The following is a 13,099-nucleotide window of genomic DNA, read 5'->3' as shown; positions in this document are numbered from 1 at the left end:
TAGATCCGCCCCTTCCTCTCACAGGCCCGCCTCTCCTGTCTCTGTATTGATTGGTTTAACCCCACCTTCCGATTGGGCGGCTGGGGCGATACCTCTGCTCCGATTGGCCACATCCCCACTGGTCCCGCCCCATCGCCCTAGCCCTTCTCTCTCACCCGCCCTTCCTCTTTGATCGCCATCTCCCCGATTGGCCGGAACCCCGACCTTCCTTGCCCTGACTGGCCCAGCCCGCAGCCGCTCCCGCCCACGCGGACCCGCCCGCCAGCCACCCTCCTCCCCTCCAATTGGCTGGCCCGGTTGCCCTCCCGGCCTGGGATTGGCCGCCCTCCCACGTGGCACTGCTGGGCTGCGCGCGCAGCCTGGGGGGGGGCGCCCTGGCTTCTGGTTGCTGGATGCTCAGGCTAAGGCAGGGACCCCGCCAGGCTCCTGCCTCCGCCTCCCTCCCCCGCCACTCTAGGCCAGGCTTCGGTGGGGGCAACTAGGCCGCCCCCCCCCAAGGGCCGGGGGGGGGGAGGAGCCGGCTGTCGCCATGGAGATGGGGGCCGGCGACGCCCCGTCGCCCCCGCCCCGGTACAACGCCCCCCGCTCGGCGCTCTACGCCGCCAAGATGAGCGCCACGGCGACGCCACCCGCCCCGGCCCCCAGAGCCCCGGCCGCCTCGGCCTCGGCCTCGGCCGGGCCCGGGGGCTGCGGGGCGGCGGCTGCGAGGGCGGCGGCCGGCCCGGCGGCGGCGGCGGCGGCTCCGGGCACCGTGGGGGCAACTGGCAGCAGGGCGGCGTCTCCGGCGGCGTCTCCGGGCAACCCGCCGGCGTCTCCGACAGCTGCCGGCTGCGGGGCGGCACCTCTAGGCAACGGGACGGCGTCGCCGGGCAGCGCGGCAGCGGCGACGAGCAGCGGGGTGGCGTGTCCGGCGCTGACGGACAGCGTCGCCGATGCGGCGACGTCTCCCGTGGCAACAGCACCCGTAGCCAGCATGGCGGCTGCCCCGGGGATGGTTTCCGTGGCAACGACGCAGCTGGACGGGGTGGCGGGTCCCACGGAGGCCGTCACCGCGGCGGCGGCCTCTCCCACGCCGTCTCCCGCCATGGAAACTGCAGCCCCGTGCACCCCGGTTACGCCCCTCCCGGCGCCCTTCCCCTCGCCGGCCGTGATGGTGGTGGCGCCGGAGACCAGCTCCCCCACTGCGACGGAGGGGCCCACAGGCCTGGGTTCCACCGCCTCCCAGGACACGGGGTCGCAGTCCAGCCTGGGTCCCGGAATCCCACCTCCCAGGCCCCCGCCGGCTCCAGACACCCTGAGTTACCTGGATTCGGTCAGCCTCATGTCGGGCACCTTGGAGTCCCTGAGTGGCCCCGGCTTCCTGGACGACGTCAGCTCCCTGGGCTCGGACTCGGAGATCAATGGCTTGGCCTACCGGAGAACAGACAAATACGGCTTCTTGGGGGGCAACCAGTACTCGGGGATGCCGTGAGTACCCGAGCCACCCTCCCTCATGTTTGCTCTTTCCTCTGTAGGGGGCGGTGGCTCTGGTCTGGCGCCAGGGCAGGGGGCTGGCTGGCTCACAGGGGTGGGAAATGGGGACCCAGGACCTTTCCCCTCTAGGGGCGCCATCTCTGAGCTGGTCCCAGGGCACTGAACGGGGCCGGGGTGGGGAATGGACCCGGGGCCTTTCCCCTCTAGGGGGCACCAGCTCCCATCTGTTCCCAGTGTCGGACAGCCATTCCCCGCTGCCCCCCCGCGTCACTGTCCCCAGCAGGAAGCAAGTGTGGTGGGTCTTAGCCCAGATTTGTGCAGGGCCCGCAGGTGCTGCCCAGCCCAGCCCTGGCAGCCTCAGCAGAGAGGCCGAGAGCTGTGGAGTGCCTGGAGCAGGGATCTTCCCTGCTCTCCCGACCCGGAGCCTCCCCGCCCAGCCCCATGCTGCCTCCCAGGAATATCGCCTTGGGGGAGCCATGCCTGGAGCCCGCTTAGTTCTGTTTTCTGTCCCGGGGAGCCTCTGTCCCTCCATCCCCCTCCCAGGCCGAAACAAAACTCCTAGCAAACTTGAGATCACTTCCCCGTCCGGCCCCCTGTCTCCCTTCGCCCCCCACAAACTAGCCCTGGTCGGAGTTGGGGGGCAGGGGCCGAGACCTGGCCTGTTTGTCACATGGGTGGCTTGACTGAAGCAGGTGTCTTTCCACGATGGGTGGGGGTCTATCCCATCCCTGGGGCTCAGGGCCTCTCCCGCCATGCAGCTGAGGCCCTGGGGGCTGTGTGCAGGCTCAGGGACCGGGGGCGGGGAATGACTGAGTGGAGGAACCACCGGGTTGGAAGCTAGGCTCAGGGGCTGATCTGGAGGCAGGGGAAACTGGGTTGGGGAGACCGAGGGGAGGGGAGAAGGCAAGACCAGATTGGCTGGGCCGAGGGGCTGATCCTGGTGGGGAAGGGAGCAGGGGAAGACCAGGATGAGGGGTCAGATCAGATGGGGTGGGGAGACTGGGCCTGGCAGGGAAGGATTGAGCTGGGGCTGAGGGGGAAGAGGTGGGCACAGGTATGGATGTGGGGGAAGACTTGGGTGTGGTGTGGGGCTTGGGTGGGGAGGGGCTGATGCTTGTGGGAAAGGAGGAGACTGGGCCGTGAGGGGAGAGACTAGGCTGTGGAAGGGCTGGGCCGTGGGGGGAGACAGACCCTCCAGACACAGCTCTGCAGTGGGGGGAGATGGTGTAGAAGAGGCATCTCCCAGCTTCTCCCTCCCCCCCACGCTCGTGCAAACACCCCCACTTCCCTTCCTGAGTTTCTCAATGAGGCAGCCCCAAGCCACCACTTCCTGTTTCCCCTCCCTGCTCTTCCTGTTTCTCCGCCCTCTCCCTGCCCATCCACTCCCTACCCTGGTCCTGTGGAGTGTGAGCTCAGTCTGGACCCCCTCCCCCTGGCATATACCCCAAGGCCACCTCCATGGACCGTTCTGCCCTTGGCCTGTCTGCTGAGGCTGCTGGGGGCCTCATCATCACCCATGGCAGGGCGGGGAGTGGGGGGGTGGGGAATGGAGAGGCTGGGGACGCATTGGCTGAGACCCAACAGACTCATCACATGACAGGGCATCCATTTGGGATGGCTTCCCCGTTTTTGATCTAGGGGGGAAAGGCTCCGTGTCCCTTTCCCCGTCCCCTTCCCCCTGAGCCAGCCAGTTCCCCAGCCTGGGGCAGGGTCGGAGCTGGTGCGCCCCAGAGAGGGAAGGCCCTGTCTCCCCCTTCGGTTGGGCCTTCACACAGCTCCGGGAAGGGGAGAGAACAGGCAGGGGGGCTGCTCGGGAATCGGCAGCGCGAGGCGTTTTGAAGTAGGAACTGAGAGCTCGTCTGCTGGTGCTGGGAGGCTGCTGCGGTGGGGCTGGAGGGGAGCCTCCCTGGCTCGATCGGATGCAAAATCATTTCAGACCCACGTGTTTCCTTCTCCCTCCTGGGGGAATGGAACCGGGCTGGTCTGTTTCACTTTGGACCTTGTTAATTTCACTTCCGGGTCAAACCCACCCATGGCATCCCTGGGATGGAGCTTTGGTAGAGCTGGGGGTGGGGGCAGGGCTGAGCTAGCAGGGGGCTGCGGGTCAGGAGTGAGGGGCACTGGCAGGGCTGGGTGGGGGGCAGGGCTGGGCTGGCAGGGGGCTGCGGGTAAGGAGTGAGGGGTACCGGCAGAGCTGAGGCGGGAGCTGAGGTCCCTATTATAATTACAAACATCCTAGATGGCTTGATAGGGCCCCAGTTCACATTGCAGTCTGGGAGCCGACGTACCCCAGTGGGGGTGGTCTGCTTCCTGCCCCCCCATCCCCTCCTGTGCCCTCCTCTGGGTGGGGCAGCTCCCAGCGCCAGCAGCCCTGCTCCCCCCCCCCCATGGCACTGCTGTGGGGAAGTCCTCCCCTTGCTGTACCTGGCCGGTGGGGTGTGGCTGCTCCGTGTCTCTGATTCCCTCCCTCCCCGCAGGGAGAGCGCCATCCCGGTGGACGTGGCGCGGCAGCGGGAGCTCAAATGGCTCGATATGTTTTCCCACTGGGATAAATGGCTGTCACGGCGATTCCAGAAGGTGAGTAGCTTCTGCAGCCCCGGCCGCTCCCAGCAGGGGGCGCTGTGGGGAGAGGGCGGGGCGCCGGCTGTGGGGGAGCTCCCAGCTACTCCAGGACTGGCTGCTCCCAGCAGGGGGCGCTGTGGGGAGGGGGCGGGGCGCCGGCTGTGGGGGAGCTCCCAGCTACTCCAGGACTGGCTGCTCCCAGCAGGGGGCGCTGTGGGGAGGGGGCGGGGCGCTGGCTGTGGGAGGAGCTCCTGGCTCCTCCAGTCCTGGCCGCTCCCAGCAGGGGGCGCTGTGGGGAGGGGGTGGGGCGCCGGCTGTGGGGGAGCTCCCAGCTACTCCAGGACTGGCTGCTCCCAGCAGGGGGCGCTGTGGGGAGGGGGCGGGGCGCCGGCTGTGGGGGAGCTCCCAGCTACTCCAGGACTGGCTGCTCCCAGCAGGGGGCGCTGTGGGGAGGGGGCGGGGCGCTGGCTGTGGGGGAGCTCCCAGCTACTCCAGGACTGGCTGCTCCCAGCAGGGGGCGCTGTGGGGATGGGGCGGGGCACCGGCTGTGGGAGGAGCTCCTGGCTCCTCCAGTCCCGGCCGCTCCCAGCAGGGGGCGCTGTGCTGTGCTAACATGGCGGCTCCTGTTTGGGCAGGTGAAGCTGCGCTGTCGGAAGGGAATCCCCTCTTCTCTCCGTGCCAAAGCCTGGCAGTTGCTGTCGAACAGCAAGGAGCTCCTGGATCAGAACCCCAACAAATTTGAGGTGCGCGGCCTCCCCTTGGGGGGCGGTTCTGGGGGGCGGGGAGAGACATGAAGGTGACGGGCAGCTGGGGCAGAGTCTCACCCCCTGTCCCCGTGACTCCTAGGAGCTGGAGCGCCAGCCCGGGGACCCCAAGTGGCTGGATGTGATTGAAAAGGATCTGCACCGGCAGTTCCCCTTCCATGAGATGTTTGCCGCCAGGGGAGGCCATGGGTGAGTGACCGGGGTGGGGAGCCTCCATTGGACCAGAACCTCCTAGTCCCTTTCCTGAGCTGGATCAGAGCCGGCGCCCCCTAGAGGGGACAGGCCCCGTGTCCCATTCCCCATCCCCTGAGCCAGCCAGTCCCCGCCCTGGGGCTGGAGCCGGCGCCCCCTAGAGGGCAAGGCCCCGTGTCCCATTCCCCATCCCCTGAGCCCGCCAAATGTCCTGGGGTTGAAACCGGCACCCCCTAGAGGGCAAGGCCCCGTGTCCCATTCCCCATCCCCTGAGTCAGCGAGTCCCCGCCCTGGGGCTGGAGCCGGCACCCCCTAGAGGGCAAGGCCCCTCCGTGTGTCTAACCCCCGTCCCTTTCCTGCCCACAGGCAGCAGGATTTATACCGCATCCTAAAAGCCTACACCATTTACCGGCCCGATGAAGGGTACTGCCAGGCCCAGGCCCCCGTGGCTGCTGTCCTGCTGATGCACATGCCCGCTGAGGTAAGAGCAGCCCGCTAGCCCCCCCTGTGGCTGAGCGAGAGCTTCCCAAAAGGAAGGGGGGAAGTTCCAGCGTTATGCCTCCCCCGATCTCTTGCTTCTTACATGTCTGGCTGGTTTTACCTCCGGGCACTGCTTGGATTTGGGGCTGGGAGTCAGGACTCCTGGGTTCTATCCCAGCTGTGAACAGGGAGTGGGGGCTGGTGGATTAGAGGAGGGGAACCTGGGAGCCAGGACTCCTGGGTTCTGTCCCAGCTCTGGGAGGCGAGTGGGTCTAGTGGTTAGAGCTGCGGGGCTGAGGTTCTATCCCCTTCTCTGGGCAATACCCCTCCCATCTGACATAGTGTCCATGCAGTTTGTCCGTCTGTCCAGGTCTCTTTTGCATGACTGTGTTTTATGTGTCTGTGTTTTCCGGCTCCTGTTTCTTCCTCTGTCTCTCCAGCCTGAAGCATTGTCTGTTGCTTTGTCCATCCCAGTCTGGTCAGTCTGTCCGTGGCGTGCATCATCTTTCCCTGGTTACACATGTTGGGGTTCCCCCCCGCAACCTTCCCCTTCCACCATTTCTGTGTTTTCAGACTGGCTGTGGGTGTGCCCGGGACTCTCTTAGGGTGTGTCTGCACCGCAAAAACCTCTGTGTGTTTTAACCCCTGGTAGCTAACTGGAATTAAAATAGCAGTAACACCTTAGCAGCTATTCCAGTCCGAGTTAGTTGATGTGGATTAGGAACATGCCTTTGTGTGTGTGTGTGTAGACATATCCTAGGTGCGTGCCTGGGTCTCCTCTCTTGGGGAGTCTCTGAGACCTGGTCTACAGCTAGAACTTGAAGTGACCTATCTGTGCCACTCCGGGCTGGGAGAATCTCGCTCTGAGCACCGCAGTGAGGTCGACCTATGCCCCAGGGTAGACGTGGCTCGGTCAACAGAAGGAGCTGGATTAACCACATGGAGGGGAAGAAACCCGTTCTGTCGACATAGCGCAGACATGCCTTGGGGTTGGATCCTTTCTCTCTAGTGTCTGTCTGTCTGATGTGTCTCACTTCTCTCCGTCCCCGCAGCAAGCCTTCTGGTGCCTCGTGCAGATCTGTGAGAAGTACCTGCCAGGTTATTACAGCGCCGGACTGGTGAGTAGCACCCCCCACTGGTGGAGCAGGGCAGGGCGGTCTCGGGGCTGGGGTCCCCCTCCCCCTCTCTGGGAGGGGGATTCTGCCAAGTGATCATTGGTGGAGAGGGGTGTGTTGGTTTTGGGGGATGGGGACAGGGGGGAGCGTATGGGGAAGGAGGGGGGTTGATGGCAGGAGATGGGGAGCCCTGTGGGGGAGAGCAGTGAGGAATGGGGGTGAAGGGGGAGTGTTGGGAGATGGGGGGGGGACAAAGGAGGGTGTTTGGGGATGGGATGGGGCAGGTGGGGAATGGCAGAGTTGGGGAAGGGGCTGATGTGTTCCCGTCCCCTGGCAGGAAGCCATCCAGCTGGATGGAGAGATTTTCTTTGCCCTGCTGCGCCGGGCATCCCCCATGGCCTATCGGCACCTGAAGAAATACAAGATCGACCCCATCCTCTACATGACGGAGTGGTTCATGTGCATCTTCTCCCGCACCCTGCCCTGGAGTTCTGTGCTGCGTGTCTGGGATATGTTCTTCTGCGAGGGTGAGATGTCTGCCAGTTCTGTATCTCCGTTCAGCCCTCTGAATGAGTGTCACTGTCCAACACAATCCATCAGCCCAATTTAGTCCAACCCAGCCAATCAAACCAAACGAAACTTCCAACTCAGTCCATCATCCTATCCCAATCCTCCCTCCATCCATCCATCCGACCTACCCTACCCATTCTCCATCCATCTATCTGTCCAGCCAACCCAACCCATTCCACATCCACCCATCCGACCAACCCAACCATCCATTATCCCATGTCATCCATCCAGCTGACCCACCCAACCCATTCTCCATCCTTCCATCCATCCAACCAACCCAACCATCCATTATCCCATCCCAACCCACCCTTCCTTCGTCCATCTGACCAACCCAACCCATTCTCCATCTATTTGTCTGACCAACCCAACCATCCATCGTCTCATCCCAACCGGCCAGCCAGCCATCCATCCGACCAACCAACCCAACCATCCATTATCCCATCCCAACCGGTCATCCATCCAGCTAACCAACCCAACCCATTCTCCATCCATCCGTCTGACCAGCCCAACCCATATCCCATCTATGTATCTGACCAACCCAACCATCCATCCAACTGACCAACAGTACCATCCATCCATGTGACCAACCCATCCCGTGTCCATCCAGCCATCCCATCCATCTGATTAGGCCAACCGATCTCCCATCCCAGCCAACCATCCATTCCCCTGACCAGCCCAACCCATTTCCTATTCATCCAACTGTCCCCTCCAACCCACTGTCCATCCATTTGACCACCCAGCCCACTCTTATCCATACATCTGACCTATCCACCCCAACCAGCCAACCACCCATTGATCCATCTGACCCAGCCATCCCGTCCAACCAACCACTCAACCCAGTCCAAATCAACCATCCATCCCTCAACCACTCCATACAACCCAATCCAACCCAACTCAACCCTGTCCCTCCAAACCAACCATCCGTCTGATCAGCCCAACCCATATCAACCATGCGTCCAACCCAACTCACGGCATCAACCCAATCTGTTAATTCATCTTCCATCAACTCACCATCCCATCCAATTCAACCCAGTCCAACCCAACCCTGTCATCCTATCCAACCCAACCCAACCCATCAACCCAGAGGTCTCATCCAGCCCAACCATCCATCCAACTGACCCACCTCTGCTCTCCTTCCTATGTGTGCATGGCTGACACCCAGCACCAGGTCCCTGAAACCCCATGACTCACACCAGTCTCTCTACCCTTTTCCCCACCCCAGGGGTGAAGATCGTCTTCCGGGTGGGCCTCGTCCTTCTCCGGAATGCTCTGGGCTCGGTGGACAAGCTGCGCAGCTGCCAGGGCATGTATGAGACCATGGAGAAGCTGCGCAACCTGCCAGCTCAGAGCATGCAAGAGGACTTCCTCATCAACGAGGTGAGCCCCATCCAGACGTGCTGAGTAAGGGCCTGGCTGGTTCAGGGTGTGGGAGGGAGACCACCATGGCTCAGCAGGGGGCGCTCTCCCCTGGCAGTTGGTGTTGGCCCCAGTGTGGCACTAGGGCAGGGGTGGGCAAACTTTTTGACCCAAGAGCCACATTGGGGAATATAAGTTGTATGGTGGGCCATGACTGCTCACTAAATTGGGGTTGGGGTGCAGGAGGGGGTGAGGGCTCCGGTTGGGGGTGTGGGCTCTGGACTGGGACCGAGGGGTTCGGAGGGCAGGGGTGTGGGAAGGGATGCAGGCTCCGTCTGGGGGTGGGGCTGGGGATGAGAGGTTTGGGCTGCAGGAGGGTGCTCCGGGCTGGGATCGAGGGGTTTGGAGAGCGGGAGGGGGATCAGGGCTGGGGCAGGGGGTTGGGGCACGGGGAGAGGCTCGGGGGTGCAGGCTCCGAGCGGCGCTTACCTCAAGCGGCTCCCAGAAGCAGCGGCATGTCCCTTCTGTGGCTCCTACGTGGTGGCGCGGCCAGGCAGTTCTGCACGCTGCCCTATCCGCAGGCACCGCCCCTGCAGCTCCCACTGGAGCGCCGGAGGTGGCCATTGGAGTGGATAGAAGCCGGAGCGGAGCCAGGCTGGAGCGGGGCAAGCTCCAGACCCCGCTCCCCAGAGGGAGCTTGCGGGCCAGCTTAAAACGGCGGGTGGGCCGTAGTTTGCCCCACCCCTGCACTAGGGGGTGCTGTGCGACAGGGGCTGGGGTGGGTTACCCAGTAGGGGGCGCTCTGGGTCGGTGCAGAGCCAGGCTAGTACTCTAGAGGGTACTGTGCCGCCGGGAGCCTGAGCGGCGTCTCCCGCCCACAGGTGGTGAACCTGCCTGTGACGGAAGCGCTGATTGAGCGTGAGAACACCGCGCAGCTCAAGAAGTGGCGTGAGAACCGCGGGGAGCTGCAGTGTAAACCCTCCCGCCGCCTCCATGGCTCCCGCGCCATCCACGAAGAGTGTCACCGCATGAACCCCGCGCTGACCCCCAGCACCAGCCTGCTCAGCCTCACCGGCTTCAAACAGCGGGCGACCCGCGGTGCTAGCATGGGGGGCAACTTCTCCCCCGCCCACCCCACGGGCAGCCTGGCTGCCTCCGCTGACCCCGCTCCAGCCTCTACCCCAGGCCAGGTGGTGTCGGAAGGGCTCCACCCCGCTCTGCCCTCCCCCACAGGGAACAATGCGCCGCTGGGGGGCCCCAAGAAGGGGGGAACGAAGGAGAAGAAGAAGGAGAAGGAGCGGGAGAAGCAGGAGAAGGAGCGCGAGCGGCTGCAGAAGGAGCGGGAGAAGCAGGAGAAGAAGGAGAAGGAGAAGCTGGAGCGGAAGCAGCAGAAGGAGCGCGCCAAGGAGGAAGCCAAGCAGAAGAAAGAGAGGAAGGTCTCCATGCGCCGGAAGGAGCCCAAAGTCCCACCCCGCGCTGAGGATGGGGGGCAAGATGGGGATCCCCCGGCGGGCTCTGTGCTGCAGGACACTTACTTCTGAGCTGAAGGGGGGGGAATGACAGCGGGGGGGCCCTGCTGCCTCCGACCCACCACAGATTCAGCCAAGGACCAAGGGGTGGGGAGACTCAGATGGGGGTGGGGTCGCTGACTGGGAGGAAGCTGGAATCTAAAGGACAAAAGGGTGTCGGGGTGGGCCAGAGAGTGTTGAGCTCTGAGCTACCCATCGGGGGCGCCCCACAATCTTCCTCTTGCCAGGAGGGGACCTGCTTAACGACTTTGAAAGCCAAACGACTACTGTGCTCTCCCCACCCTCCCCCTCTTTTCTGTGTCCTCCTCTCCCGTCGGTGGAACAAACAGGTACACCCCTCCCCCCAAGCGCTTTCCCAGAGGTGTGGGGCATGTCCCCCTCAAGTCTTAACAAGAATATAATTGTATTAATAATCGTCTGGCCCGTTTACTGTATATAGGAGAATCCTCTTTAAACTATTTAACCACTCCAGCCCTACGCTCCCCCTGTTCCCTTCCTCAGGAGAGGTTGGTTTTAAGAGCCACCCTCTTGCCCCCTTGCTAGCAGGAGCACTCACTCCTCTTTGTGCTGTTCACCCCCAAACGCAGTTTTTGTTGATGGACGCAGGTATCAATAAAGTTCTTCTACTTTGACAGTCACTGGCAAGATGGATGAACTTTATTGACAGCCCAATGTATGCGGACAGGGCATAAGTTCCCAACACCATATTTTGTTACTGATCAATAGCCCAGTGTTCCCCAACGGCATCAGTAAAGCTCATCCGCCTCTCAAGAAGGCATCGATAAAGTCACATGCCAGGTGAGAAACTTTATCAATAGCCCAGTGCTTGCGGACAAGAGAACAAGAAAGTTCTTCCATCTCCCAGCACAGGATTTTTGTGGCAAGGAATAAACTTTATCAGTAGCCCAGTGTTGGACGAACCGGTCTGTTCTTTTGTCTGCCAACCCTGGGCTGTCAATAAAGTTCACTCCTTGTCCCCACCTAGAGCTTCATTACTTGTGTGGCACCTTGGCGGCCCACTGTTATGGTCTCCTTCTGGGAAAGATGGTGAACTTTATTGGTGGCCCACTTTGCCGACAAGGTGCCAATAAAGCTTCTTCCCTGTAAGAGTGGGGGGATGAACTTTATTGACAAGCCAGTGTTCGCAGCCAGAGCATGGGATTCCATGTAAGGGCAGGGATGAGCTTTATTGACGTCCCAGTGTTTGCAGACAGGGTATCAATAAAGTTTATTTCACTTGAGAGCTGCGATAAATTTTATCGAATACCCTGCGTTGCTGGAAAGGGAGCCAATAAAGACCCCCAGTGGCTGATGCCGTGGGGCTTTTTCAGGAGCAACTGTATCCAGCTAGCACCGCATAGCCCCTCTGAATTTGCCCCAGGGGGGATTAAATTGGCCCCTAGACAATAACCCCCCTCCCAGGATGCCCCCTTGGTTATCTCTTTTGTTTTTTCAATTCCCAGCCTCCCCTCCCCCGGCTTATTTGTGACTCTTCCCCCCTCCCCTCCCCATCAACACACTCCAGTCCCCCTAGACCCATCAAACAACCCCCCCCCCAAAAAAAAGCATGAACAAACACCCTTAAAATAACTGGAATTTTCTCTCTCTCTCTGAATGTGGTACGCTGTGCGACCACTAGGGGACACCCGCTGGCCCTACAGAGGGACAGCAGGGGTCTCTGGTTGGGTCTCAGATGGGACGCTAACGCTTTCACGCTGGCTGGGAGAGGGGTGGGGCTGACCCACTGGGAACCCCCCAACTCCCGCTGTCTTGTGTAAAGCTAGCAAAGAGCACCAGGGCTTCTGGGTTCTATCCCTGACACTAGGTGGGGAGTGCGGTCTAGTGGGTTAGAGTGGGGGGTGGGCTGGGAATCAGGACTCCTGGGTTCTATCCCCAGCTCTGCCACTCCCTGCCCACGTGACTTCAACAAAGTCACTTTCCCCCTTTTCTGTGCCTCAGTTTCCCCTCTTTGCAAGACATGGCTTTAACTTAACCTTGTAGAGTCACTTCTTGGAGCAGGAGACCACATTACTGGTCTTTGCCTCCAGCCAAGCCTCATTCCCACAATTCACCTCTCCCACAAACCATGTTGTTAACAGCCCCCCCAGCCAATGTAACTCCCATCTGCCACCCAGCAAGCCCCCCTTTTCTCCCTCCCACCCGTTGTATATACGTGTCTCTCTATACACATATATTATATATATGTCTCAGTATTGTAATTATGTATACAGACATTTTGGGTTTGGCCATGAGGTCTTATTTAATGGGACAGACACTGGAATATAGACATACAGCCCGCCCGCTCCAATCCCTAGCCTCCCTTTTTATGTCACCCCCATCCTGGGCCGGAAGGGCAGAAAACCGGATGTTTACGTTTTACATCTCTCCTCTTTTCCCTTCCTTCTCCGTTCCTCCCCCCGCCCCTTTCTGTTGTTCGTGCCTCTTCCTTGGAGATTTTATTTTGTCGCTTTGTTTAAAAAGGTTAACAAAAAAAAAAATTGCATACTTGGTGGAAGACGCAGCGCTGTTCTTTGGGGGGTCATGGTTGTGTTGGGGGACAAGGCTCTCTGAGGATCATTTGGGTTGTAGGTCTCAGAATCGTGGGCTGTTGGGGGGTGTCACTGGATTGGGGGGTATAGTACTCTGAGGGCCTCTGGGTTGCGGGTGATGCATCTTTGAGAATCATTGGCTCTTGGAGGGTCATTTGAGAATCATTGGCTGATTGGGGGTTATGGCTCTTTGAGGGCCGTTGGGTTGTGAGTCTGGCTCTTTGAAGGCTGGGTTGGGGGTCACAGTTCTTTGAGGGTCACTGGATTCTAGGTCTTTGATAGTCACTGGGCTCTTCGAGGGTCATTGGGTTGGGGGTCATGATGGTTGTTTGAAGGTCATTGAGTTCTAAGACTTTGAGGGACATTGGTTCTTTTAGGGTCATTTCAGAATCATTGGGGGTCATGGCTCTTTGAGTCATTGGGTTGTCAGTCTGGCTCTTTGAGGGTCATTGGATTGTAGGTCTTTGAGAATCATTACCTTGTTGGGGGTTGTGGTTCTTTGAAGGCCC

At 61.0% G+C, this 13,099-nt stretch overlaps 1 protein-coding gene across 1 annotated transcript; it reads left to right on the top strand.

Annotated features, from left to right (window-relative positions):
* Window positions 1–357: 357 nt before the first annotated feature.
* Window positions 358–12,549, top strand: TBC1D10B (TBC1 domain family member 10B). Its single transcript, XM_084630829.1, has 9 exons — window positions 358–1,467; window positions 3,951–4,050; window positions 4,671–4,778; window positions 4,882–4,988; window positions 5,358–5,472; window positions 6,524–6,589; window positions 6,924–7,113; window positions 8,379–8,533; window positions 9,394–12,549. Exons 1-9 carry the CDS (start codon window positions 530–532, stop codon window positions 10,051–10,053), a joined length of 2,439 nt encoding a protein of 812 aa, XP_084486955.1. The 5' UTR covers window positions 358–529; the 3' UTR covers window positions 10,054–12,549.
* The last annotated feature ends 550 nt before the right edge of the window (window positions 12,550–13,099 follow it).

This window comes from Lepidochelys olivacea, assembly GCF_965140295.1.
Source record: "Lepidochelys olivacea isolate rLepOli2 genome assembly, chromosome: 6".
Classification (NCBI taxonomy): domain Eukaryota; kingdom Metazoa; phylum Chordata; order Testudines; family Cheloniidae; genus Lepidochelys; species Lepidochelys olivacea.
This window is presented reverse-complemented; position numbering and strand designations above follow the sequence as displayed.